At 41.0% G+C, this 26392-nt stretch overlaps 1 protein-coding gene across 19 annotated transcripts in view; it reads right to left on the bottom strand.

The window, feature by feature from the left end:
- Nucleotides 1-26392, bottom strand: part of LOC122545963 (trafficking protein particle complex subunit 3-like) — a 116732-nt gene that overhangs the window by 66611 nt on the left and 23729 nt on the right. For 10 of the 19 annotated variants that reach the window (XM_043684845.1, XM_043684851.1, XM_043684885.1 and 7 more), the window contains 3 exons: nucleotides 22990-23087; nucleotides 12420-12519; nucleotides 6455-6637 (listed from right to left, as the gene is read on the bottom strand). In XM_043684845.1, the coding sequence (XP_043540780.1) occupies nucleotides 6455-6637; nucleotides 12420-12519; nucleotides 22990-23087 (381 nt within the window). Of the gene's footprint in view, nucleotides 1-2326; nucleotides 2406-5249; nucleotides 5585-6454; nucleotides 6638-12419; nucleotides 12520-22989; nucleotides 23088-24159; nucleotides 24202-24257; nucleotides 24379-25340; nucleotides 25421-26208; nucleotides 26257-26392 lie in introns of those variants that run through there. The other 9 variants (XM_043684829.1, XM_043684839.1, XM_043684835.1 and 6 more) reach the window with 6 other exon arrangements.

Raw genomic sequence — 26392 nt, forward strand, 5'->3', positions numbered from 1 at the left:
GCATAGGTTTAGGGTGAGAGGGGAAAGATATAAAAGAGACCTAAAGGGCAACTTTTCACGCAGAGGAATGAGCTGCCAGAGGATGTGGTGGAGGCTGGTACAGTTGCAACATTTAAGAGGCATTTGAATGGGTAAATGAATAGGAAGGGTTTGGAGGGATATGGGCCGGGTGCTGGCAGGTGGGACTAGATTGGGTTGGGATATCTGGTCAGCGTGGACAGGTTGGACCGAAGGGTCTGTTTCCATGCTGTACATCTCTATGACTCTATGACTATAATGCAAGCGGTGAAATCTGACTGGACAAAAGGTCTGCCCTAACTGATGCTAGCAAAACAGACTGACTGAGGCAAATGGGGCTTTACTCTAAAAGGGGCTCACCTCAGAAGAAGGTGGTTAGGTAGGAAACAAAGGTAAAGAATGGAACTTAAATGATGTTTGTTGTTCTGGTACTTGTAGGACCTTGACCTTTAGTGAAAGGAAACTGATGCTGACAGGGAGCCACAGTGATAGGGGAACAGTGAACAGGAAAGCTGTTAGCTCCGTACTTAGAAGGAAAAGCCAATAGAATCATTGGATATGCTCTATATGGAGTAAAAGATATGGCGTAAAACAGAGCTGGTGAATTGAACACACACCAGTATAAGGCTAAGACTGGGCATGTGAATCTATGTGGAAGTGGGATTGAGCAATATTAAGAATATCAAGCGAGATAGTGAAAGGGCCAATTATCAAAGGGAGGTTGAAGATTAGGACAGAGGGGATGTCAGAGGAGAGAAGAAGGCTATGTACAGTGATGAGAATTTCCATCTATCAGAGGATTGTGCACCTTTGGAACTCTCTGCCTCAGAAGGCAGTGGAGGTAAGAGCATTGAAAGTTTTAGATCAGGGTAAATGGCAATGTAGAATTTGGAACATAAGAACTAGCAACAGGAATAGCCAATTCAGCCCCTCGAGTCTACTCCGCCATTTCATATGATCATGACTGATCTCATCTCACCCTCAACCCCATTTTCCTGCCTGCTGTCCATAACCCTTTGACCCATTACTGATTAAAAATGTGTCTATCTTCTCCTTAAATTTACTCAAGGTCTTGGTATCCACCACACTCTGGAATAGTGAATTAATTAAACTCAAGACTTTTTGAGAGAAGTAATTTCTCCTTATCTCTGTTTTAAATCTGCTGACCCATTGTCCTAAAACTATGATCTCTTTTTCTAGATCTCCCCAAAGCAGGAAACGTTCCCTCTATGTTTACTTTGTCAATCCCTTTTAACACTTACATAAGTACCTCAAATAGATTTACTCTCATTCTCCTAAATTCTAGACAGTACAGGCCTAAACTACTTAAGCTTTCTTCCTGAGACAAATCCCTCATCTCTGGAGTCAATCTAGTGATCCCCCTCTGAACTGACTCCAATGTAATTGTATCCCTCCACAATACGGGGACCTAGGTGTACACAATTCTCCAGGCACTGTTTCAGTAATGCCTTGTACAGTTACAGAACACACTTCCTCACTTTTATAGCCTATTCCTTTAGCAATAAACATCAAAATTCCATTTATCCTTCTTAGTACCTGCTGTACCTGCAAACTAGCTTTCTGTGATTCATGTACAAGGACTCCAAGATCCCTCTGCACTGAAGCACACTGAAGTTTCTCACCTGTTAGATAATAAGTTGTCTTTCAATTCCTCTGACCAAAATAGCTAATCTCACAATTATCCAGATCATGAGTTCCCTGCATGATGTTTGCCAACTTATCCCAGCAGCTATACCAGCACTGCTGAGGTTAAGGGAAAGGTTGAGGCAAAGAAGGAGGAATGCATGTTGCCAGCAAGATCAGATACAGGAGTAGAGTACAGGAGTGCAGATGATCAAAAAATTCCCAAAGAGGTGAACCAGAGTCTTCAAGCACTGTCGAGTAGTGTACCAAAAGAAAGTCTACCAAAAGATAGGTGAAAGGCAGTGCTGGAGATATCTTCACATGACTAGGGAGACCATCACCTGCGTTTGCCACTTATTGCAGGCAGCTGTAAAACAAGGTGGATTAGGAGACAGTGTTATGCCTCTGGCACTGAAGATCACAGTGACATTGAACTTTCTAGAGACTGGCTCCTTACAAACCTCAACTGGGACATGTGTGGCATCCCCCACCTGTCAGCCTATAACTGGGTTTAGTTCTCTGATATCCTTTTCAGTACCTCAGAATTGTTAAAGTGCAGAAAGAGGCTCTTTGGGCATCAGCTAGTTGATCATGTTGGCTTTGTGCCAATCCCGTGTTTTTCTTTTGTCTGCAACCTTGTCCGTTGTTCCTATTTAATAATCACCTAAAGTCTTCATGAATCCCTCAATTGATGTTACTTCCCCAACATTTCCAGTCAGTGTGTTCAGGACCTTAACATCTCGCTGTGGAAAAAAAATGTTTTTTTCAACCTTGTGTTTACTTCTTTCCTTTAAATCTTTAACACTTTAAATATATGTCCTCTGGTTTTTAAGGATTGGAACAATGTCTCCTTATTTACTGTATCCAACCCCCTCCAAGTTTTGAAAATTTCTATGAGATCTGCTCCTAACCTTGTCCTTGCCAAGGGAAACAATTCTGCATTCTTGAATCTATCTTGAATTGAATTTTTTCATCTTTGGAACTATTTTTGTAAACCACTTCCACATTCTCTCTAATGTGATCACATCTTTCCAAAAGTGTGGGTCCCAAAACTGTACATAATAATCCAGCCATGATCCAATTCATGTTCTATATAACTTCAGCAGATCCTCCTCTCTTCTTCTTATATTTTATGCTGATATTGATGAAGTCCAGGAAACATTTCCTTCAGCCGAATGGCTACATTGAATCCTTCTAAGATATATTGGATGAACACGTGGCTGAAGATATATTGCATAGGCAGTGATTTCTGATTCTTGGGTCATTGGGACCAGTACAAAGAGATGACAGACTAATTAAGTACTTTAGTTTGATTTTCACAAATACAAAATAACATTCCAAAAGTATGAGGGGCAGAGCCTAACAGAAGGAATTAAAAGAAATTAATATTAATAGGGAAGTACTGTTGGGGAAACTAATCGGATTGAAGGCAGATAAATCCCAGGGGCCTGATAACCTCTCCCCCCCCCCCCCCCCAGGGTACTTTAGGAAGTGTCCCTAGAAAAAGCAAATTCTCTAGTGGTCAAACTTCCAAAATTCTGTGCTTTTGGAACAGTTCCTATGGATTGGAAGGCAGCAAATGTAACCCCACTATTTAAGAAGGGATGCATATAGAAAACAGAATTACAGACTAGTTAGTGAAATCACTCGTGGGAAAAATGCTAAAGTCCATTATAAAAGGTGTAACAACCGAGCACTTGGAAGATGGTGACAAGACAGAGTCAACATGAATTTATGAAGGGGAGGTCATGCTTGACACATCTGCTGGAGATTTTGTTGAGGATGTAACCAGCAGAGTGATTATGGGGGAGGCACTGTTGTTGTTACATGGATTTTCAGAAGGCTTTTGACTAGGTCCCACATAAAAGATTAGCATGCAAAACTAAAGTGCTTGGGATTGGAGATGGCGCACTGAAATGGATTAAGAACTAGTTGGCAGGCAGGAAACAAAGAGTGGGAATAAACAGGTCTTTTTCTGAGTAGCAGGCAGTAACTGGTAGGAATCGGTGCTTGGACTTCAGGTATTCTTAATATATGTTATTGAATTAGATGTAGTAATTATGCACCACACCTCCAGATGTGCAGACAACACAAAGCTGGGTGGGAGGGTATGCTGTGAGGATGATGAATAGAAGCTTCAGTGATTTGAACAAGTTGAGTGAGTGGGCAAATACAACGCAGATGCAGTATAATGGAGATAAATGTGGACATTATCCACTTAGCAAAAACAGGCAGTCATTATTTGAATGGAAATAGATTGGGAAATGGGAAGATGCAATGAGGCATGGGTGCCTTTGTACACTATTCACTGAAAGTAAGCACACAGGTGCAGCAGGCAGTAAAGAAACAAAAGATAAGTATATGACATTCTCTTCATTGCAAGAGGATTTGAGCACAAGAGAAGGGATGTCTCGCTGCAACTGTATAGGACATTGGTCACACCTAGAATGATATGTGCAGTTTTAGTTTTCTCATCTGAGGAAGAATGTTCTGGCTTGAAGGGGAGCGCAAAGAAGGTTCACCTGATTTTTGGAGTGTCAGGTCCAAATATGTGGAGAGACTAGATTGGTTAGGAGTTTAGAAAATGAGGGGGGATCTTATAGAATCCTATAAAATTTTAACAGGATTAAACACAATAGATGCAAGAAGGATGTTCTCAATGACTGGTTAGCCCAGAACCAGGGGTCACAGTCTAAGGATAAGGGGTAACTCTTTTAGAGCTGAAATGAGAAGAAATGTCTTCACCCAGAGAGGGGGAGCCTGTGGAATTCCTTCACCCAGAGAGAGGGATGCTGTGGAATGTCTTCACCCAGGGAGGGGGAGCCTGTGGAATGTCTTCACCCAGAGAAGGGGAGCCTGTGGAATTCCTTCACCCAGAGAGAGGGGGAGCCTGTGGAATGTCTTCACCCAGAGAGGGGGAGCCTGTGGAATGTCTTCACCCAGAGAGGGGCTGTGGAATTCCTTCACCCAGACAGAGGGAGCCTGTGGAATGTCTTCACCCAGAGAGGGGGAGACTGTGGAATTCCTTCACCCAGAGAGGGGGAGTCTGTGGAATTCCTTCACCCAGAGGGAGGGAGCCTGTGGAATGTCTTCACCCAGAGAGAGGGAGCCTGTGGAATGTCTTCACCCAGAGAGGGGGAGTCTGTGGAATGTCTTCACCCAGAGAGGGGGAGCCAGGGAATTCCTTCACCAGAGGGGGGAGTCTGTGGAATTCCTTCACCCAGAGAGAGGGAGCCTATGGAATGTCTTCACTCAGAGAGGTGGAGCCAGGGAATTCCTTCACCCAGAGAGGTGGAGTCTGTGGAATTCCTTCACCCAGAGAGGGGGAGACTGTGGAATTCCTTCACCCAGAGGGAGGGACCCTGTGGAATGTCTTCACCCAGAGAGGGGGAACCATGGAATTCCTTCACCCAGAGAGGGGGAGACTGTGGAATTCCTTCACCCAGAGAGAGGGAGCCTGTGGAATGTCTTCACCCAGAGAGGGGGAGCCTGTGGAATGTCTTCACCCAGAGGGAGGGAGCCTGTGGAGTTTTCTACCATGAACACAGGTGAGATAAAAAAAATGGAATGTTTTCAAGAAAAAGCTAGGTATGGTTCTTAGAGCTAAAGAGATCGAAAGGTATGGGAAGAAAGTAGTAACAGTTGGATAATCAGCCATGATCAGCTTGAATAGTGGAACAGGCTTGAAGGTTTGAATGGCTGGCTCTATCCATAACAGGACTGATATTTCATTTCTCCATGGTGCCCTGCCAAACCTTGAAGTTTACTAGTCATTTAGTTTAACTTTATTTGCCTTAATTGTCTTTATCTTTCGTTTTACACTATTTACTATATACAGGTACGAATGATGAGTAGAAAATGTAATTCATGACCCTTACCACAAATCAGCTCCCTCTCCTGTGCATATACATTCGAACGTTTCCTGTTGTGGTTTAGAAATTTTTAGCTGTTTAAAATTTAATCGAGTTGAAGCACTATCTCTAATTGCAGCTGCATTTGTTCTTCCCCACCTTTTCAAAGAATTTGGGCCCCGGCATTTGTTTCTTTCATTTTTATATTGTTTGGTTTTGGTTGCACATCAGCAGGGTAGGCAGTCAGCTCTCTGTTAATATTGCTCCACTACAAGCTTCTCCAGTTGTGGAAAATAAATTTTCCCACTTAAGCCATTAATTACAAGAACTCTTGTACTTGTTAAGTACTTTCACATTAAGAGTCAATATATTCCTTTTTTGTAGCTTCTCCATTTACATTTTCTCCCCTAAAAAACCATAGGTGGGAAATTCCTGGGTCTGCACCCAGTAGCTTTGATCACTTGGGCACAATGAATATTGAAGTGTTGCTTGAGTCAGTGAATATTTGCAGGCAACTTGATCATAGAGTGTTTTATAGCTGTGCCTGATCACCTCTCACTCCATATTCATACACATGGATTTTCCAGCAGATGTTACTTACTAACACAAAGTATTAATGGGAATTTTTGTTGGTTTTCCCCTTTCTAATCCAGTGACAATAATGTCATCTGACTCAGTGCAGAAGTATTCAAGCTTAAAATCTTACATAGAACAATTCACTAATAGAACTTTTCTATCATAAAAACTATTTAACAGACTGCATCTGAGTTGATGCTTTGTAAAAGCAGTCCTGAATAACCATTTCTACTCTTAATCTCTTCTACACTTTTTCTCCTTCACATATTGATCCAATTTTCCCTTTGAGTGCCTCAAGCACATTCTACGTAAAAGTACACATGCAGTAATAGCATCTATTTTCGTGACTTGCTTGATGTTTTTACCATTTTTAGTGCTCCTTTCAAGATGCCACAGATCATGTTGGAGTACAGTAAACAGGAATGCTTCTCAGGTATTTCCACATAGCCCAAGAGTGGATTCTTCTCTAGAAACAGCGAGCAATCATCTCCAGCTTGGCTCCAGAAGGTCACCCGAGGGGTCACTCCAAGGTACATCTTGAAAGCAACCTGAGAACCACAAAACATAGTAACTGTTATATTGCCTTGTACCACATTGATCTGGCATGATCATAAATGTTGTTATAGTAAACATTCCACAATGGGCACATTTGGTTACAAGCTTGGTCTTCTCTTTTGCCTGTTTTTTTAAACCTTTCACCTGTATAATGGTTCCTCTAATCCAAAAGAACTATAGTCCATTTAAGATGCATACATGTCCTGACAATCTTAAAGGGACCACACATTGCAAAGAGAAATGAGGTGGACAAAGACCCTGTTATAACGAAAATGTTACAACACACGTGGATAGTATATCTCATCAACTTAAATACATTTTTTTACAGGAAGTGTTAGTGGTGAAAAATAAAAACAACCTTCTTATCATGTGTAAATTCTGACATGTGGGGATGAAATGTCTCTGAGGTGCAGCCCCAGCAGAAACATGGTGATGGTGTCTGCTCATAATTATTGACACCAACCCATTTGCAGTATGTTATCCTGGACATGGACTCAATGGACCTCGTAGTCTATGTGACAACACTCTGGATATGCCTAATGATGTCTTGAAAGCCCTGATCTATGGAATTCTTGAGGGAATTCATGGAAATAGTCATGTCTGCAGGTCTAGAAGAAATAGTCACCTTTAGAACCTTTTTTGATGTCTCATTGCTACAAAAGTCAACACACAAAGACCTTGGAGCATAATACCTTTATGAAATAAGGTTCAATGTCAGACTGGACAATGTGAAAAATAACACAACACCGGGTTATCGTCCAACAGGCTTATTTGAAAGTACAAGCTTTCAGAGTGCAGTACCTTCGCCAGGTAGCTAATGGAGACCTGGTGTTGTGTGATTTTTAACTTTGTCCACCTCAGTCCAACACTGGCACGTCCACATCAGGGACACTGGAAAAAGACACTGAAGAATGAAGTACAATAGAGCTAGACTCAAAAGAAAGGCTAAAGGCAATTTTAAAAAATGATTTTGTCCAAATTAACAGGGCAGACATGGTTACTGGATATTGATGAAAGTAAGATATCTTCAAATATAAGTTGCAGTGGCAGATAAAATAAATATTTTCCATGCGGCAAGTAATAGGATGATTCAAGGCATGCAATTTCCTTTACAAATTGAAAGATTACAACTAAACTGACATTGAATAGAAATGCATGATCACAGCTAATGTTATTACTGGATAAGTGCGGTCCCAAACTGAAAGTTGATTTGATTTTTAAACATTTAATATGGTGATCTTTCACAAACATAAACATACAATGTTACAGATTTGGCTTTAACAATAAAATAGAAGTTTATTACACATAAGAAATGAAGATAAAAGAGAACAAACCAAGCTATTTATGTATTACACAATTTATCAGAGCTTGAAATATACAGCAGAACAATATCACCAACGATATCAGTTTATTATAACCAAAGCCTCTACAGGGAGCAAGTTCTTTTCTCTGTTTCATATAGAGAGAGAGCTTGATACCATTTTCTTTCATTACTTACACAACTTTGCTTAATCTTTCTTATCTTTGAGAATTGCTTTATGATTCGGTAAAAATCTTTGGTAAGTCATGTCAATATTTTCTGGAAGGTAGAATATCATGCTATATAACTTTCTCAGCACCTCTGCATTCTCCAATCTTATTACTTTTGAATTTTCAATTTCTGATTCATCCTCCAAATATCCTGAACTTTTTATTTCACTCACTACTTAGAACCATAGAATCCCTACAGTATAAAAAGAGGCCATTCAGCCCATCAAGTCTGAAGTGACCCTCTGAAGAGCATTCCACCCACTCCCAACACTCCCACTGTAACCTTATATTTTACCCTGGCTAATCCACATTCCTGGACACAATGGGACAATTTACTGCACCAATCCACCTAACCTGCATATATTTGCTCAGTGGGAAGAAACTGAAACATCCAACAGCACGTGCAAAATCCAAAGAGACAGTCACCCACAGCTGAGATCCAACCTGGGTCCCTGGTGCTGTAAGGCAGCAGTGCTAGTCGCTGTGCCACTGCTCTGGCCTACTACTTTCACTATCATAAATACACTTTTCTCTGGTCTGTCCTCTCTATTAAAATAATCCCATTAGAATGTTAACATGATACGCATGCTGATTATTTCTCTAGTCTGGAGTACATACATGACAATTTTTTGATTTGCGACTTACATCACATATGGTAAATTTAAGGTGAATAAGACTGAAGATAACTATCAACATTATATAAAATGTAGTGGGGCGATTAGAATGAAATTTTTAAAAGGTACATGAAAAGGGTCCAACATAAAAAGAACAGGTGAGTGTTTGACAGAATGATAAACTTGATATAGCACAGATGGCTGCCATTCAACCTACCATGGTATATTGGCTCTCTGAAGGAACAGTTCATACAGTGCCTTTCATCTGCCTTCTCCCATTGCCTTGCACTTTCTTGCATTTCAGATAATAATCCAATTCTCTCCTGAATGGTTTGATTGAATCTGTCTCCAGCACTCTCTGATCAGAGCTTTCTAGATCTTAATCACTTGCAGTATGTAAAGGTTTCTCCTTAGGTCTCCAGTACCCCCTTTGTTAATAAATCTATGCCCTCCTGTTCTGCCAATTTGTCCACCAGCAGGAACAATGTTTTAGTTAATATTTAGGAAGTAAGAATTTAAAAAGATAGTGGAATATACTGAGATAAACAAGAGAGCCTAACTGCAGAGGGTGTAGCTATGTAGAGATATTAAATAAATACTTATTTTTATTGTTTCATTGCCAATGGAACTCATTAAGATGTTCCGAAATATATACACATGTACTGTTGCTCTTTATTTTCTTGCTGGAAAACGTACATTTACAATTAGCAACTGTGGAAAGATTGGATTGGGTTATAATGGCCCTAGCTTGTTGCAAATTTAAAAAAAATGTTTTGTGAAATGGTGTTCCAGTATTAATCAGTATCTTCAAAACAGAAAATAAAATGCAACATTGGAAAATAATCAGAGAAATTATAAAGAAGAATAGGGTCATGGTGCCTCACAGCGCCAGGGATCCCGATTCAATTCCAGCCTCAGGCAACTGTCTGTGTGGAGTTTGCCCATTCTCCCTGTATCTGCATTGACTTCCTCCAGGTGCTCTGGTTTCCTCCCACAGTCCAAAGATGTGTAGGTTAGGTGGATTAGCCATGGAAAATGCAGGGTCATAGGGATAGAATGGGATGCTGTTTGGAGGGCCGGTGTGGATCCAATGGGCTGAATGGCCTGCTTCTGCACTGTAGCGATTCTATGATCTCAAACCTGTATAACGCTGAAAGTCTGTGAGTCATATTCCCAGGATTATGCCTAGCTATTTTCTTCCAGGAGAGAGTACAATGGAACTTGTGGAGTTACATTGACAATGATTAGTGGTAGTTGGCTCTTGTGCTATTTTATGTCTATTTTTGACACTTGCCCATCCAATGCGGCTAGTAACTCTGGTCCTAATCCACCATACTTGGAAAAAGAGGTTCCTAGGCTGCTCTAGCTCCACTGGTTATATTTATTAGGAGCCACACTTTATCTCATTCAGCATGGGACTCTTCGATTCTGTTCGAGATCCCAACTGAGCCAAGTGAGTAGGAACTCCCCAACCTAGTAAGTCTCTCCCTGACATCACTGGGAACTGGTTCCACCTTTACAATGGTCATCTGGAAAATCCTGAGAGTGACAGAGTTCCGGTAAAAACTTCCTAAGGAAATTAGGAGCCAAAAGGTTCAAGACCCTAACTCCATCAATAAGATCTTAAGTTAGCATTTGTTATGGACAAGACCAAATCCCCTCAAAATATAATAAGAAGATAGCCTACACCATAACTTTTTCTTATTTTAAAGTTAAGTGTAAGGCATTGTGTTCTACATACAATTCAATTGGTCAAACTATGAGGCTTGAAACAAAATATATTTTATTCATACACTATAATTAAAATACAGTCAAGATAAAAATAAAACAAAAGAATTAGCTTAACTGCAACTCTATTGACATGCTTGACACAATATTATATATTAACTACTACTAATTAACTGTTCCAATATAGTAACATCGCATAAACACACCCTTGGCAAAGGCAAATTCAGAAAAATAGATTGTCTCGCATTCAATTCCAGCAGCAGGAAGAGAACCCCAGCTTTTAGCCAGAACAGAGAGAGGAATAAGAGCTTCCACATCTAGCTCCAAGACCTCAGCAATTGCTACTGAAAGCTAAAACTAAAAAAAAACTCCTGATTCTGTGGGATCTTGACCCCACCCATTCAGGGTGCTTCTGTTGTTCCAACTTTAAACAAAAATCCAAGAACTTTAATGGCTGTGGAGCAGACTACTTGTCACCTCGTCTTAGTCTTTTTTCATTAAAAAACCATGACAAGCTACACTTCTTAAAGTCATAGTGTCATCACACATTATTTATTCGACTTATCAGTACGCAGTAGGATCAATGATTTCTGCAGTTGTAATTTTTCACTTCGCATATTATGTAATAGTCAAAGTACAGGAACTGCATGTTGAAAATGAATGCAAATGTACTTTATTGACAAAATTAATTCTTGACTGATTGCACAATTAAATTGAATGCTTTCAACATCCATTAATATTTGAACTGATCGATGATCACTTCATTGGAATCATAACATCTGCAATGTTTACAGAAATCATTGAAAGCTCAGTCTCTATTGCTTTCTAAAAAACTGTCTCAATATTAATAAAGAGGTGGGAAGGCAATGGTCAGGCTATTTTGTGTGTAGAAAATTCAGGAGAATCAGTTTCTCTCAGGTTCTGCTGAATATAGCAATTAGATCTGATTATCCTTTCTTGCCTTTATTTCCCTGTTAATGCCAGCTAGCATGACAGTCTGTCCCACTGTTATGCAAGTAGGCAGTAGGGCACGAGGAGGCAAGGGAGAGGCAGGTTGAAAAAGCAGGAGAGATGAGGAATGGTAAGGAGAGGTTGGATACTGAGGGGAGAAGATTGGAATATTAGTAGGCCAGCAAGGAGGTGAAATGTTCATTGGGGTGTGAGATCAGATGGAAGTCAGGATAGAAGTGAGGCAGAAGCATTGGTGAGAGTGGAGCATTTAGAAATTGGGTGCTAATTATCCAAGAGGGGAGGTTGGTGATGGTATGGAGAGATTGGATGTGAAGACAGACAGTTTGAGCAAAATTATTTGAGATGAGTCAAGGCAGAAAGGAAGGAATGGGAGATGATCAGAGGATAAGGGAATATTGGAGGCTGTAATTAAAGAATGCAGAGGAGGAAGGAATTGGAAAGATTAGGCGTCAGGATGGAAAGAGATTGGAAAAGAACAGGATAAGGACTTCCTTTGGCTGGATTAGAGATTGATTGAGAAGGAATAGAGGAACAGTGGAGGGGGAGGGTGGAAATACAATCATTGGGACAAATGTTGATTAACTTGGTGGACCAAGAGCACTTATTCCTGCTCCTCCAACTCCACAATATTGATGGTACACCATTTACCACTTCCACGTAGCAGTCTTTACCTCCCCTTAGCTGTTGGGTTTCCCAAAGCTCAGGAAACTCAGTTGAGCATTATTAAATTAAATTAAAATGGAGTACAACTCTAAGGGGTGTAGCCTCAAGCTGGGATGTGTGTTATTTGGATTCCCTACATCCTACCTTGATTACCTCCAATGTGAGCCTAGTTAAAGCTGCTTGGGTTTGAGATTTTTAAAACTTTAACATTAGATTGATCCATTTTTGAGGGTTAAAGCTTACCTTCAATATGATCCATATGTCTTACCTTAGCAATTACATCGGCTGTTTCATAAAAATTACGACATTGTGCAATATTTGATCGAGCCAGAAAATCTTCGACCAGCTTCATGCCAATGTTACGCCCCCTTTACAGAAAGCAAACAAAGTTAAAATAAATTTACTCCTAAATTCAAAAGGCAAGAAAAGATATTGCTTTATTAACAGTTAGCAGGAGGAACTCATTATCAGTTGAACCAAATAGCTTAAACAATCTCTGAAGGAAATTAGATAAGTAATTGCGAAAACAAGGAATAGAAAGATATGCTTAAAGTTCAAGATTGGAAAGATATAATGGGAGGAGACCAATGTGAGATATGCACATCTGTTTGGGCAAGCTAAGGTAATAGCCTGTTTCATTGCGATACATTTCATATTATCGTAAATAAATCAATAAAATTACAATAAATATTAAGAAGCTACAATTTGTCATGGTTTTATTAGCAATTAATTAATTTGTGATGACTTCCCTGATGATTGACATCCCAAATTCCCTTCTAACAATACTTTCTACTGCATTTTCTTCAGGTAAAGGAATTTTCTTGGATGAATTGATGATTGGTTGCCATAACCTTAGCAAAAGTATGTGGGTATCACTGGATAGGCTAATTTTTATTGTCTGTCCTTAGTTGCTCTGGAGATGGTGAACTATCTTCCTGGACTTTTGCAGTCCATGATGTAGGTACACTCCAAGAGTATGTGTGTTTCCAGGATTTTGACCCAGCGACACTGAAGGAATGGCAATATATCTCCAAGCCATGATGATGTATGGCTTAGAGGAGAGCTCATATATGGTGATGTCCCCATGTATCTGCTGCCCTTATCCTTCTGGTTGTATTTAAATATCTGAGGATTCAGGTGATGATCAGCAAAGATCATGGGCCAAACAACCCAACTGGAAGATTTTTGGAAGAAACTCTGGATGGATTCTTTTTCAACTGCCTCTGCTGCTTGAACCCTTCCCTCTTGCCCATCAAACCAATTATCTTCTTTTTACCACCAGAGGTTTTAAGCTCAAAGCCAAAAGTTTCAATCTCTCCACCAGAACTGAGAAAAAAGGTCTAGCTAAGGTCACAAATGCCATTCTCTATAATTGTGGCCTGTTATCAATTGTCTTCCTCACAACTTCCTTTTGACTTTTGACATGGTCAGTTTGCCTCTTCTCCTCTGTATAGTTCTGGAAGAACACTCCGCTCTTACCTTTGCATTTATATTCAGCCCGAGTCCAACAATGGCTTCAGAGCCCACTGTTATTCATCTGCAGTACTCTATGACACCAACATCCACACGCATCAATACCAACCTCCCTCACTTATCCCAACTTTGCCAATAACACCTATAGTTAAAGACTACTTCTCCTATGTACAGCCTTCAATGAAACACACTTTTCTTCATTGGGAAGACCATTTATTCTCATCCATCACCAGTGAATTTGATGGCTAAATTGACTCTTAGTTCTCCAGTACCTCTATAAAATTCTTATTCATGTATTTAAATCAATCCATATTTGGATTGTTTCATACTTGTAAATGCTCTTGTCCTACAACAGCACTCCCAACATGGTGACCATGCCTTAGGCTCTGGTTTTTGTTCTACCTTCCCTCTATTGGTGACCATGCCTTCAACCACCAAAGTTTCATTCTCGGAATGTCTTTCCCTAAATAGGTTTGGTAGCTCAGTGGTTAGCACTACTACCTCACAGCACCAGGGTCCCAGGTTTGATTTCGGCCTCTGGCGACTGTCTGTGTGGAGTTTGCACATTCTCCCCGTGTCTGTGTGGGTTTCCTCTGGGTGCTCCGGTTTCCTCCCACAGTCCAAAGATGTGCAGGTCACGTGAATTAACCATGTTAAATTGCCTATAGTGTTAGGTGCATTAGTTCGAGGTAAATGGGTTTGAGTGGGTTACTCTTCGGAGGGTCGATGTGGACTTGTTGGACCGAAGGGTCTGTTTCCACGCTGTAGGGAATCTAATAAATTTCTGTCCCTTTAAAAGAATATCGAGATCATTTCTAATTAACCTGTTCAGAGATGTTCTGGCACACCTCTGTAGCAGGTAGGACTTGAACCCAAGCTTCCTGACTCAGAGGTGAAATGAAATTTATGCTGATACTCCTCTGTCTGTTACTGTTTTGAAGATAGAAGCTATTGCAGGTATTGGGTTAATGCTGCTAATACAACAGGGATATAAAAACAATATGTTGGTACCAAAAACAATTTTTAACCTTACAATTACAATTGTAGGGCAGGGAGTTGCCAACAAATTTACAGCCGAATATTTCAGATGTTAATGTCTAATTAATAAATAACATTAATGCCTGAGCTCTGCATCCACATAACTATCTTTTTCATAGAATTCCTACAGTGCAGATACAGGCCATTCAGCCCAAAATGTTCACACCAACTGTCCAAAGAGCATCCCTCCAGACCCATCCCCCAATATTTCCCATGGCTAATCCACTTAACTTCCACATCCCTGAATACTGTGGGGCAATTTAGCATGGCCAATCCACATCACCTTCACATCATTGGACTGTGGGAGGAAACCCACATAGACACAGGGAGAACACACAGTCACTCATGGTTGGAATTGAGCTCAGGTCACCAGTGCTGTGAGGCAGCAGTGCTAACCACTGAGCCGTCATGCTGTCCATCTTAAATGGCTGTTCTTGGAGAAATCTAAAATCCTGTATTCAGTGTACAAGATTTCAGCTGTATTCAAACTTCACTCAGTGACTGCAACAAAGCAATCCCCTTACTGCACCTCAGCTTTCCTCTTCTTAGGAGCCCTGCCAACTTTCCACTTTTGCATGTCTACACATGACATGCTTTCAGTTTTATCTCTTGCCAGTTGGTTACTTACATGCTGTAATTGACTAGTTCCTGCCAGCTACAGAAAATAACATTAATGGCAAACAGGTGGGTTCAATGTTGTTTAGGTCTGGGCTGTTATCTCTCTTTGAGAGGAAAAGATCAGCATCTAATATTTCCTGTCAATTGCAACACACAGATGTTTTATGACTAACATACGGGAAATTCCTTTTATTACCCAGTAAAATGATATAAACATAAGTTCAATTAGGGGTCTTACTCTCACTGATGATTTACTGCAAATGAAATAACAACAAGGGAAAGGTTAAAACATCCAAAGCTGAGCAATTACAGTTGGTGAAATATTTCCTGAAGACTCAAAAGATATGCTTTATTTTAATTAAAGCTAAAGAAAATTGACATAACAGGAATGAAGGTTGCACAGTTCAGTTTTATCCTGCCACTATGTTTAAGCATGATGGCTATTATTTCATACAAAATGACATTGGTCTGTATTTGCACCCTTATGGAATGGCTGGAATTCTAAAAATTAATTCATGCAATGTGGGCATTATTGGTTAAGCCAGCATTTATTACACATCCCTATTTGTCCTTGAGAAGATGATGATGAGCAGCCTTCTTGAATTACTACAGACCATTTGCTGAAGGTGGATATATAATGCCATTAAGGAGGGACTTCTAGGATTCTGATACAGTGAGACTGAAGGAATGGTGATATATTTCCAAGTCAGGACAGTGGTTGACTTGGTGGGGTCTAGCAGGTGATAGTGCTCCAACATATCTGCTGCACTTGGCCTTCTAGGTGCACATGGTTGTAGATTTGGAAGGTACTGTCTAAGGATTTCTGCATGCATCCTGGGTAGATGGTATACACCTGTGTTACTAAGTATCTATGGAGCAGGAAGTAGATGTTTAGAGAAGTGATACCCATCAACTAGGTTGCTTTGAATTGGATATTGTCAAATGTTGTTGAAGCTGCACTAATCCCGGCAAGTATGGTGCATTCCATCACACTACTGACTTGTACTTTGTAGATAGTGGAAAGATCTGGGGAGTCAGGAAGTGAGTTGATCACTGCCTTATTGTTGGCCACTGGCCTATCTTGTAGCCACTATGCTCATGTGGTAATCCAGTTGAGCTTCTGGTCAATGGTAACACCCAGGATTTAGTAGTGGGGGATTCAATGAGGAAAACGCCATTGAATGTCAAAGGACAAGAATTAGATTCTCTCCTGCTGAAGATGACCATTGCCTGATGTATGTGTGGCGAAAATATGACTTGCCATTTTTCAGCATAACTCTGGATAATGTCCAGGTCTTGCTGCATTTGGATGTGAAGCGCTTCAGAATCTGAGTAGTTATGAATGGTGCTGAACAATGTGGAGTAATCAGTGAACATTCCCACTTCTGACCTTATAAGAGAAACATAGACAGAGAAACAGAAAGAATAGAAGCAGGAGTAGGCCATTCAGCCTTTCAAACCTCTGCCATTTAATACTATCTTGGCTTACTGTTCTCACTTTCTGTCTATACCCTTTGAATCCTTTGGCCTTAAGATGTAAATATTCTTTGTTCATGAAAACAATGAGTGTTTCAGCCTCAACTGCTTTTTGTGATGTAAAATTCCATAGGTTTGCCACCCTTTGAGTGAAGAAGTTTCTCCTATTCTCAGTCCTAAATGGCCTACCTTGTATCCTTAATCGTGAACCATGATTCTGGTGCCTGGTCTTTCCTGCATTTGACCTGTCTTGTCCTGTTGGAATTTCATATGTTCCTATGAGATCACCACTCATTCTTCTAAACTTAAATGAAAATATTTCTAATTGATCCAAATTCTGTTCATACATCAGTCCTGCCATCCCAGGAATCAGCTTGGCAAACCTTTATTGCACTCCTTCCACAGACAGAACATCCTTCCTCAAATAAGGAGATGAAAAAGCACACCATATTCCAGGAGTGGTCTCACCATGGCCCTGTCCAATTACAGCAAGACATCCTTTCTCTTGTACTCGAATCCTCTCACTAGGAAGATCAACATAGTATTCAGCTTCAACTACACTTGACAACATCCAATTCAAAGCAACCTGCTTGATTGGTATCACTTCTCTAAACATCTACTTCCTGCACCATAGATATTCAGCAACCTAGGTGTGTACCATCTACCCAGGATGCATGCAGAAATCCTTAGACAGTGCTTTCCAAACCTACAACCATGTCCATCTCGAACGCCAAACGCAGCAGATACATTGGAGCACTACCACCTGCAAGACCCCACCAAGTTAAACATTGCCCTGACTTAGAAATATATCACCATTCCTTCACTTCCTATCAGCTTTCTTTCAGCAATTGGGGAACAATGGCACCCAGGTCTTGTTACACCACCCCCTTCCCGAATCTACCACTACTCAGGTAATAATCGGCCTTCCTGTTTTTGCCACCAAAGCGGATAATCACACATTTAGATATATTAAACTCAATCTGCTATGGATTCACCCACTTCCTCAACTTGCAAAAATCACAGGAAATCATCTCACATCTTCCTTTCAGTTCACCCTCCCAGACAGCTTTAGGTCATATGCAAACTTAAAAATATTTAGTTCTCTCATTAGACCGTTAATTTGTTACAGGCAACTCCCATACCTGCGGAATCATTTTCGGAGGTTTCAATTACCCACAGTTTCCCGTGGCCCAAACATATAAAAGAGAACGTTCCAGAACCAGGAACCAGGAGGCTTCCGGGTGGGTACGTTTCCCATTTAAATGAATGGGCTCGCTCTTACCCGCGGTTTCAGCCTTCTGCGGTAGGTCCTGGGACATATCCCCCGTGGCTACGGGAGGACTACTATATATAGATATATCAATAATAGCTGGGGTCCAAGTCCTGTTTCCTCTAATACTCCCTTAGTCATTGCCAACCACTAGGAAAAAAGCTTTATTTATTCCTATCTACCAGCCAATTCTGTATCTATGTCAGTATACTAGCCCAATCCCATGCACTTTTATTTTATGTGCCAATCTCTTATGTAGGGCCTTACTGAAAGTCTAAGTAAACCGCATTCACTGGTTCCTCACTATCAATTCTAATTGTCACATTCTTGAAAATTTCTAGTCGATTTGTCAAGCTTATTTTCCCTTTCATAAATCCATATTGACTTTATTCCACAACTGTTTTCCAGGTGCCTAGTTATTAAATCTTTTAAGATGGCCTCTAGCAATTTTCCTCCTACCGATATCAGACTACCCTTTCTATAATTCTCCATTTTCTCTCCCTCCTTTTTCAATACTGGGCTTACATTAACTTCCAATCTGTAGCAACTCTTCCAGAATCCATACAATCTTGAAAGATGACCACCAATGCATCGATTATTTCTAATATACTTCCTTAAGAAGGATATATATTTTCAGCTGGGGATTTATCAGCTTTTATTCAGGGGGTGGTGGTGGAGGGTTGCTTTTCAGACTGGAGGCCTGTGACCAGTGGAGTGCCACAAGGATTGGTGCTGGGTCCACTACTTCTCATCATTTATATAAATTATTTGAATGTGAGCGTATGAGGTATACTTAGTAAGTTTGCAGATGACACCACAATTGGAGGTATAGTGGATAGCAAAGACGTTTACCTCAGATTACAACTGGATTTTGATCAGATGGGCCAATGGGCTGAGGAGTGGCAGGTGGAGGTTAATTTAGACAAATATGAGGTGCTGCATTTTGGGAAAGCAAATCTTAGCAGGACTTATACACTTAATGGTAAGGTCCTCGGGAGTGTTGCTCAACAAAGAGACCTTGGAGTGCAGGTTCATAGCTCCTTGAAAGTAGAGTCACAAGTAGATAGGATAGTGAAGAAGGCATTTGGTATGCTTTCCTTTATTGGTCAGAGCACTGAGTACAGAAGTTGGGAGGTCATGTTGCGGTTGTACAGGACATTGATTAGGCCACTTTCAGAATACTCTGGTCTCCTTCCTACTGGAAGGATGTTGTGAAACTTGAAAGGGTTCAAAAAAGATTTACAAAGATGTTGCCAGGGTTGAAGAATTTGAACTATAGGGAGAGGACGAATAGGCTGGGGCTGTTTTTCCTAGAGTGTCGAAGGCTGAGGGGTGACCTTATAGAGGATTATAAAATCATGAGGGGCATGGATAGGATAAATAGACAAAGTCCTTTCCCTGGGGTGGGGGGAGTCCAGAACTAGAGGGTATAGATTTAGGGTGAGAGGGGAAAGATATAAATGAGATCTAAGGGGCAACTTTTTCACACAGTGTGGTACGTGTATGGACTGAGCTGCCAGAGGAAAAGGTGGAGGCTAGTACAACTGCAATATTTAAAAGGCATCTGGATGGGTATATGAATAGGAAGAGTTTGGAGGGATATGGGCCAGGTGCTGGCAGGTGGGACTAGATTGGGTTGGGATATCTGGTCGGCATGGATGAGTTGGTCCGACGGGTCTGTTTCCATGCTGTACATCTCTATGACTCTATCCTGCTCTTGTACATGAACGTGCTTTTACACCACTGTACTTAATACTATGCATATTTTCCCCTATGCAAATATGCCAGCTTTCACATTTTTTGTGCCAGATAGGAATGAACAATTATTGCAATCTCCATATGCATCTTAATGTTTGTTATTGGCTATTCACTATCATCTATTTAAACAACATTTCTGAATTTATCATAGATAGTTTGTGTGTCAAACCATCATAGTTTCTCTTATTTAGATTCAGGACCCTGCTCTTGGAATCAACTACATCACTCTCCATCTTTACAAAGAATTCTATCATATTATTCTCACTCTACACCAAGAGATTTTGCATAGCTAAACTGCGAATTATTCATTTTTGATTGCACAATACCCAATCTATGATGGCCTGTTCTCTAGTTGGTTCCTCAATGTATTGATCCAGAAAAGATAATTACTGCAATATAAGAACTTTAAAAAGTCTTAAATCAGCAAGTTTTAATTGAAGAGTTCAGCTTCCATGAGAATTTGTAAAAACTTCATTAATGCCTTTTGTAGGTTAGTGGAAAAGTGTGAAAATTAAATTTTGAAATGGAATTCCAGAATTATTTCTGGGATAATTGATGAAACCTTGTCCCGCTTCTTACAGTCCAAGGTAGATTTAATTTTGGAGAAAGCTAATCAAACCATACTAGAAACAGAAACCAGAATGTTAGTAAGATCTGAAGAGGATAAGACCAACATGTGAGCAACAGATGACTAGGCAACACAGAGAACAAGCCAAACACAACCCATTGCTAAGGAATGCTACATTTACAAAATTGTCAATCATTTCCAGAAGAAGTAGTAAGGCATGGTTTTGGAGCAATGGAAATATTGATGGCCACACATTAAAAAAAGTAGAATACTCACCCATTAGAAAGTACACCTACATTTGATTAGTTACCTCCATTGAGATATTCTTAAGGGAACAAATTCTTCCAGATAAACAGAAGATAAGGAAATTAACTATATCATTGGACATGCTTGTATTTGGTAACTGATACAGGAACAAATGTTACTATTTTAATAGACCAGTTACCATGTGCAGAAACTTAAGGGTTTTCCTTTGCTACTTTTGAGTTGCATTGAGTGTTTTGAAGAATTCATACTGCAAGGTCGAGTGAGATTTCTCACCATTTCAAACCAAGCCTGCCCCATTAATTGCGGTCTATTAGGCTGTATCTGAGGATCAGCAGAGTCGATGTTTCGAGCATAAGCTCTTCATCAGGAATATGGGGGGGGCCCAATGGGACTGAGAGGTCAGTGGGAGTGGGGTGGATCTGGGGAGAAAGTAGCTAGGAATGCAATAGATAGATGAAGGTGGGGGTTGATGGTTGATAGGTTGAAGGGAAGGGTGGAGCCGACATGTGGGAAGGAAGATGGACAGGTAGGATAGTTCAAGAGTTGGAGGGTTGGATCTGGGATATCGTGGGGGGAAGGGAGATGAGAAAACTGGTGAAATTGTCATTGATTTCTGTGTGGTTGGAGGCAGAAGGTGAGGTGTTCTTCCTCCAGTCGTCGGGTGGTTAGGAATTGGCGGTGGAGAAGGCCCAGGACTTACATGTCCTTGGCAGAGTGGGATGGAGTTAAAGTGGTCAGCCACAGGGCAGTAGGGTTGTTTAGTATGTCCCGGAGATGTTCTCTGAAATGTTCCATAAATTGGCATCCTGTCTCCCCAATGTAGAGGAGGCCACATCGAGAATAACGGACATAATAGACGAAGTGTTTGGTTGTGCAGGAAAATCTCTGCTGGGTGTGTAAGGATCCTTTGAAACCTTAGGTGGAGGTGAGGTGGGAGATGTGGGCATGGGTTTTACACCTCTTGTGGTAGCAAAGAAAAGTATTGGGAGTGGAGGGTACATTGGTGGGGCATGTAAATCTTTTGACTCTGATCCCCAGCATCTGCAGTCCTCACTTTCTTCTATGCCTCATTAATTATCTACCCCATCCCTAAGACATCCCTCATGCCCAATTTGAATCTGATCTTACTATGCCCTGTTTCGAGATTAACTCACAATTCATAGGAGGTCTGTTGAAAGACTTGGATTCCTTGTGCCTGTGCCACCTTTGAAAGGCTGCTGTGCACCTGGAAAGTGTTGGCAACCTGGCATTGCCTGTCACCGGTAGCATAATGGCACAGTAGCACAAAGTTATGCTGCCCATGGCATATAGCTGACATGGCTGACACTCTTCACACATGCAACAGCATTCCCTCACCCTCGTCATCTTCCAGATACTAGGAAATGCATTTAACCTGTCCCTACCTATATAGCATGTAAACACTTTCTGTCCCCACTGCCCACTGTAGACCTGCATCTTATCATTGCCCAATTGAGAGACAAGCAATCAAAAATTCCAATGATGGGTTTTTATTTACAGTCAACAACCGTGAACACAAATAAAACAACAAACATTCCAAAAAGAAATCTCAATGCAACTTGGACATAGAGTCAAGGAGACATACAGCACAGAAACAGACCCCTTTGGTCCAACTCTGACCAGATATCCCAACCTAATCTAATTTCGTTTGCCAGCATTTGGCCCATATCCCTCTAAACCCTTCCTATTCATATACCCATTCAGATACTTTTTAAATGTTGTAATTGTATCAGTCTTCGCCAATTTCTCTGGCAGCTCATTCCATACATGCACCACCCTCTGCGTGAAAACGTTATCCCTCAGGTCCCTTTTAAATCTTTCCCCTCTCACCCTAAACCTATGCCCTCTAGTTCTGGACTCCCAAACCCCAGAAAAAAGACATTGTCTATTTATCTTATCCATGCCCCTCATGATTTTATAAACCTCTACAAGGTTACTCCTCAGCCTATGACTCTCCAGGGAAAACAGCCCTAGACTATTCAGCTCAAATCCTGGCAACATCCTTGTAAATCTTTTGAATGTAAATTCAGCTTATAGTTCTACACTAGGGTGAATGATTCTTATGAAATACATTCTGTTTCTTAAAAATATCTCTCCGTGGCTAAATCCTCCAACCTGCAGAAAAATAAGATTAATTCTATAAAACTTTGTTATCCACTGTCTCAACCGGTGTTTTATATGAAGCACATACAGATATGTATATAATGGAATTCTAACTGCATGCTTCTTAAATGCAAAATGGGACATTTTTGCTCTTATTTTTAACCTGGGTATTTTACTGATCAAATATCAATTGATTTCTCATCCTTGTTTCTTTGAGAATGGTTGACCCGTGCTATAATTATCACTCACATTTTATCCAGCTGTTTGTTGATATCCTCATCCTTTTCATAGTCTTCACACAACTGTGCTACCAGAGTTCCATATGTGAGAATAAAGAGTTCAGTACTCTGCAGGTTAACGACAACATGTTAGGAAAGTAATTGGACAAGTAAACAAAATGTTTATACATCATCTTTAGACGCAATTATTATCACACTACGTATCAAATTGTTCTATATATAATAAAGAGGATGTTTCTTTGCCCATTGGTTAAGACGTGGTTTGGAAAGGTTTTGCACTTTCTGCATCCAGTGTCAGGATTGATTACGGATGAGAGTGGTGCTCGAAAAGCACAGCAGTTCAGGCAGCATCCAAGGAGCAGGGAAATCGACATTTCGAGCAAAAGCCCTTCATCTGGAAAGAGGCAGAATGCCTGAAGGGTGAAGGGATATATTTCCCCCTCCACCCCATTCCACCTTCCGCAAAGACCGTTCCCTCCATGACTACTTGGTCAGGTCCACGCCCCCCAACAACCCACCCTCCCATCCTGGCACCTTTCCCTGCCACCGCAGGAATTGCAAAACCTGCGCCCACACCTCCCCCCTCACCTCCATCCAAGGCCCCAAAGGAGCCTTCCGCATCCATCAAAGTTTTACCTGCACATCCACCAATATCATTTATTGTATCCGTTGCTCCTGATGCGGTCTCCTCTACATTGGGGAAACTGGAAGCTTCCTAGCAGAGCACTTTAGGGAACATTTCCGGGACACCCGCACCAATCAACCACACCGCCCTGTGGCCCAACATTTCAACTCCCCCTCCCACTCAGCCGAGGACATGGAGGTCTTGGGCCTCTTCACCGCCGCTCCCTCACCACCCGATGCCTGGAGGAAGAACGCCTCATCTTCCACCTCGGAACACTTCAACCCAGGGCATCAATGTGAATTTCACCAGTTTCCTCATTTCCCCTTCCCCCACCTCACCCCAGTTTCAACCTTCCAGCTCAGCACTGTCCCCATGACTTGACCTACCGGCCTATCTTCCTTTCCACCTTCAGGCACTCTGCCTTTTTCCTGCTGAAGGGCTTTTGCCCAAAACGTCGATTTTCCTGCTCCTCGGATGCTGCCTGAACTGCTGTGCTTTTCCAGCACCACTCTAATCCAGAATCTGGTTTCCAGCATCTACAGTCATCGTTTTTACCTCAGAATTGATTACTCAAAGGCCAGTTGTAGCACAGTCAGATGCTGTTTTATGCTTTGCAAAGTTCCTCTACCTATATATTAGTCTTTAGAACAAACCTAAATTTTTTGTAAACTGCTGAGTACCCCACGTTGTCCATGAAGACAATCTAGCTATGTCTCGTGCTCTCAATGTAAGCAGACTATGGTGCTAAGTAACCAGGTTCCAGCCTGGTCTCCAGCTATTTCAACAAACATTTACTAAAGACAGCAGGAGTATACCAGAACTGCTGTGGATTTTGTGCCAACACGCTTTATGGGAAATGATGAGAATATTGAACAGTGACTCAGCAGGCTGCTCTGCCACATATCCGACTATACCATTTAATTTTGGAAACTGTTTGGTCAGACTGATGCAAAGTAAAACAGTATAAATTATAACAAAAGTAAAAATTTTGGTCAGTGACACTCATTTTTTTGTTTTTGGCAATGTTTATAAATCACTATGACCTCATCAGTGTGAAACATATAGGGATTGTCCAAATTTGGAAACAGTAACTATTGTTGACAAAACATGATTCCACAGGAGTTAGATTACAAGTTTTACTTTGCAAATTTGATAAAGGTGCCTAACCTATTGGATAATCCTGAATGAATTGCTACTTGTACCAATTTATTAAGCTATTTGTCAAGCCTTACCAAAGTTTTTGCAAGACTGCTGTTATCGACTTCATAGAACTTTCATTCAGACAGGCAATAGAGACAACATTCACACCACACCCTGAAGTCTATGCTGCAAGGTCTAACTTATTATGAAGATTGAGCATCAGTTGTTTATTATTAGTAGGCTACAAAAACTATATAATTATACTGGAAATCATTGCACCAGTCAGTTTACTGGCTGGGAACAGAGCAGGTTTCCTGGCAACTCTTCCACAGAGCTGAGCTGGAAATTGTACCTTAGGATATTGTGTGATGCAGTTAGGCCTGCAGAGAGCAGAAGGTATATTATAGAAGTGCCTTAAATAAACTAGTTTAAAAAACACGTGGCATGAGCTGTTTATTCAGGTAGATTTGAAGGAATTTGGCTTGGCCGCTCCATGGGCAGAAGATGCTCAATGTATGTTGTGCATATTTGTACCGCGACATTCCCCTATGAAAGCCTACGTACATCAGAGGACCAAACTTAAAACTAGGCTTCACCCTGAAATTGCAGACTCCTTGGCTTCTCATGTGAAGGCCCCAAAGAAAATGGCAGCACCAACTTAAATGCTGCGGTTCTGTTCGCCGAGCTGGAAGTTTTTGTTGCAAACGTTTCGTCCCCTGTCTAGGTGACATCCTCAGTGCTTGGGAGCCTCCTGTGAAGTGCTTCTGTGGTGTTTCCTCCGGCATTTATAGTGCCCTGTCCCTGCCGCTTCTGGTTGTCAGTTTCAGCTGTCCGCTGTGGTGGCCGGTATATTGGGTCCAGGTCTATGTGTTTGTTGATGGAGTTTGTGGATGAGTGCCATGCTTCTAGGAATTCCCTGGCTGTTCTTTGTTTGGCTTGCCCTATAATGGTAGTGTTGTCCCAGTCAAATTCATGTTGCTTGTCGTCTGCGTGTGTGGCTACTAGGGATAGCTGGTCGTGTCGTTTTGTGGCTAGTTGATGTTCGTGGATGCGGATCATTAGCTGTCTTCCTGTTTGTCCTATATAGTGTTTTGTGCAGTCCTTGCATGGGATTTTGTACACTACATTAGTTTTGCTCATACTGGGTATCGGGTCCTTCATTTTGGTGAAGGACCAACTTAAATACTAAGAGTGGGCTGTTAAGTGCTGGATTACCATTGTCACTCGTTATCACCCTAATTTTACCATATCCAGGCTATGAAAAATTATCCTCAGAGCTATTATCAGATCCAGAAACTGGGATAAAATATTGAGTGAGAGAAAAAAATGAGCTTATATACCGTAAAGGATTGTGTACAAGTGCACACTTGAATTTTGTTACAAAAAGAACTGACTGCAAAATGAAACAAATGTTTGCCATTAACTAACTGATCTAAGTGAGCCTACTGCAGATTTCACACATACCATGTGATGTGCTGAACCTGTAGATGACGTAGATGGCAAATGCCAATTCTAAAGGACAGGGAACATAAGAGAATAGTTTCTTAATAAAGAACAGTTGTAGTGATATCCACCTTAAAACATTTTCTGTGACATCAACATGTATTAAGTACTGAGCCTAAAGGAAGTTGGTGCAAGTTATGATAAT

Source organism: Chiloscyllium plagiosum, chromosome 3 (assembly GCF_004010195.1).
Source record: "Chiloscyllium plagiosum isolate BGI_BamShark_2017 chromosome 3, ASM401019v2, whole genome shotgun sequence".
NCBI classification, from domain to species: domain Eukaryota; kingdom Metazoa; phylum Chordata; class Chondrichthyes; order Orectolobiformes; family Hemiscylliidae; genus Chiloscyllium; species Chiloscyllium plagiosum.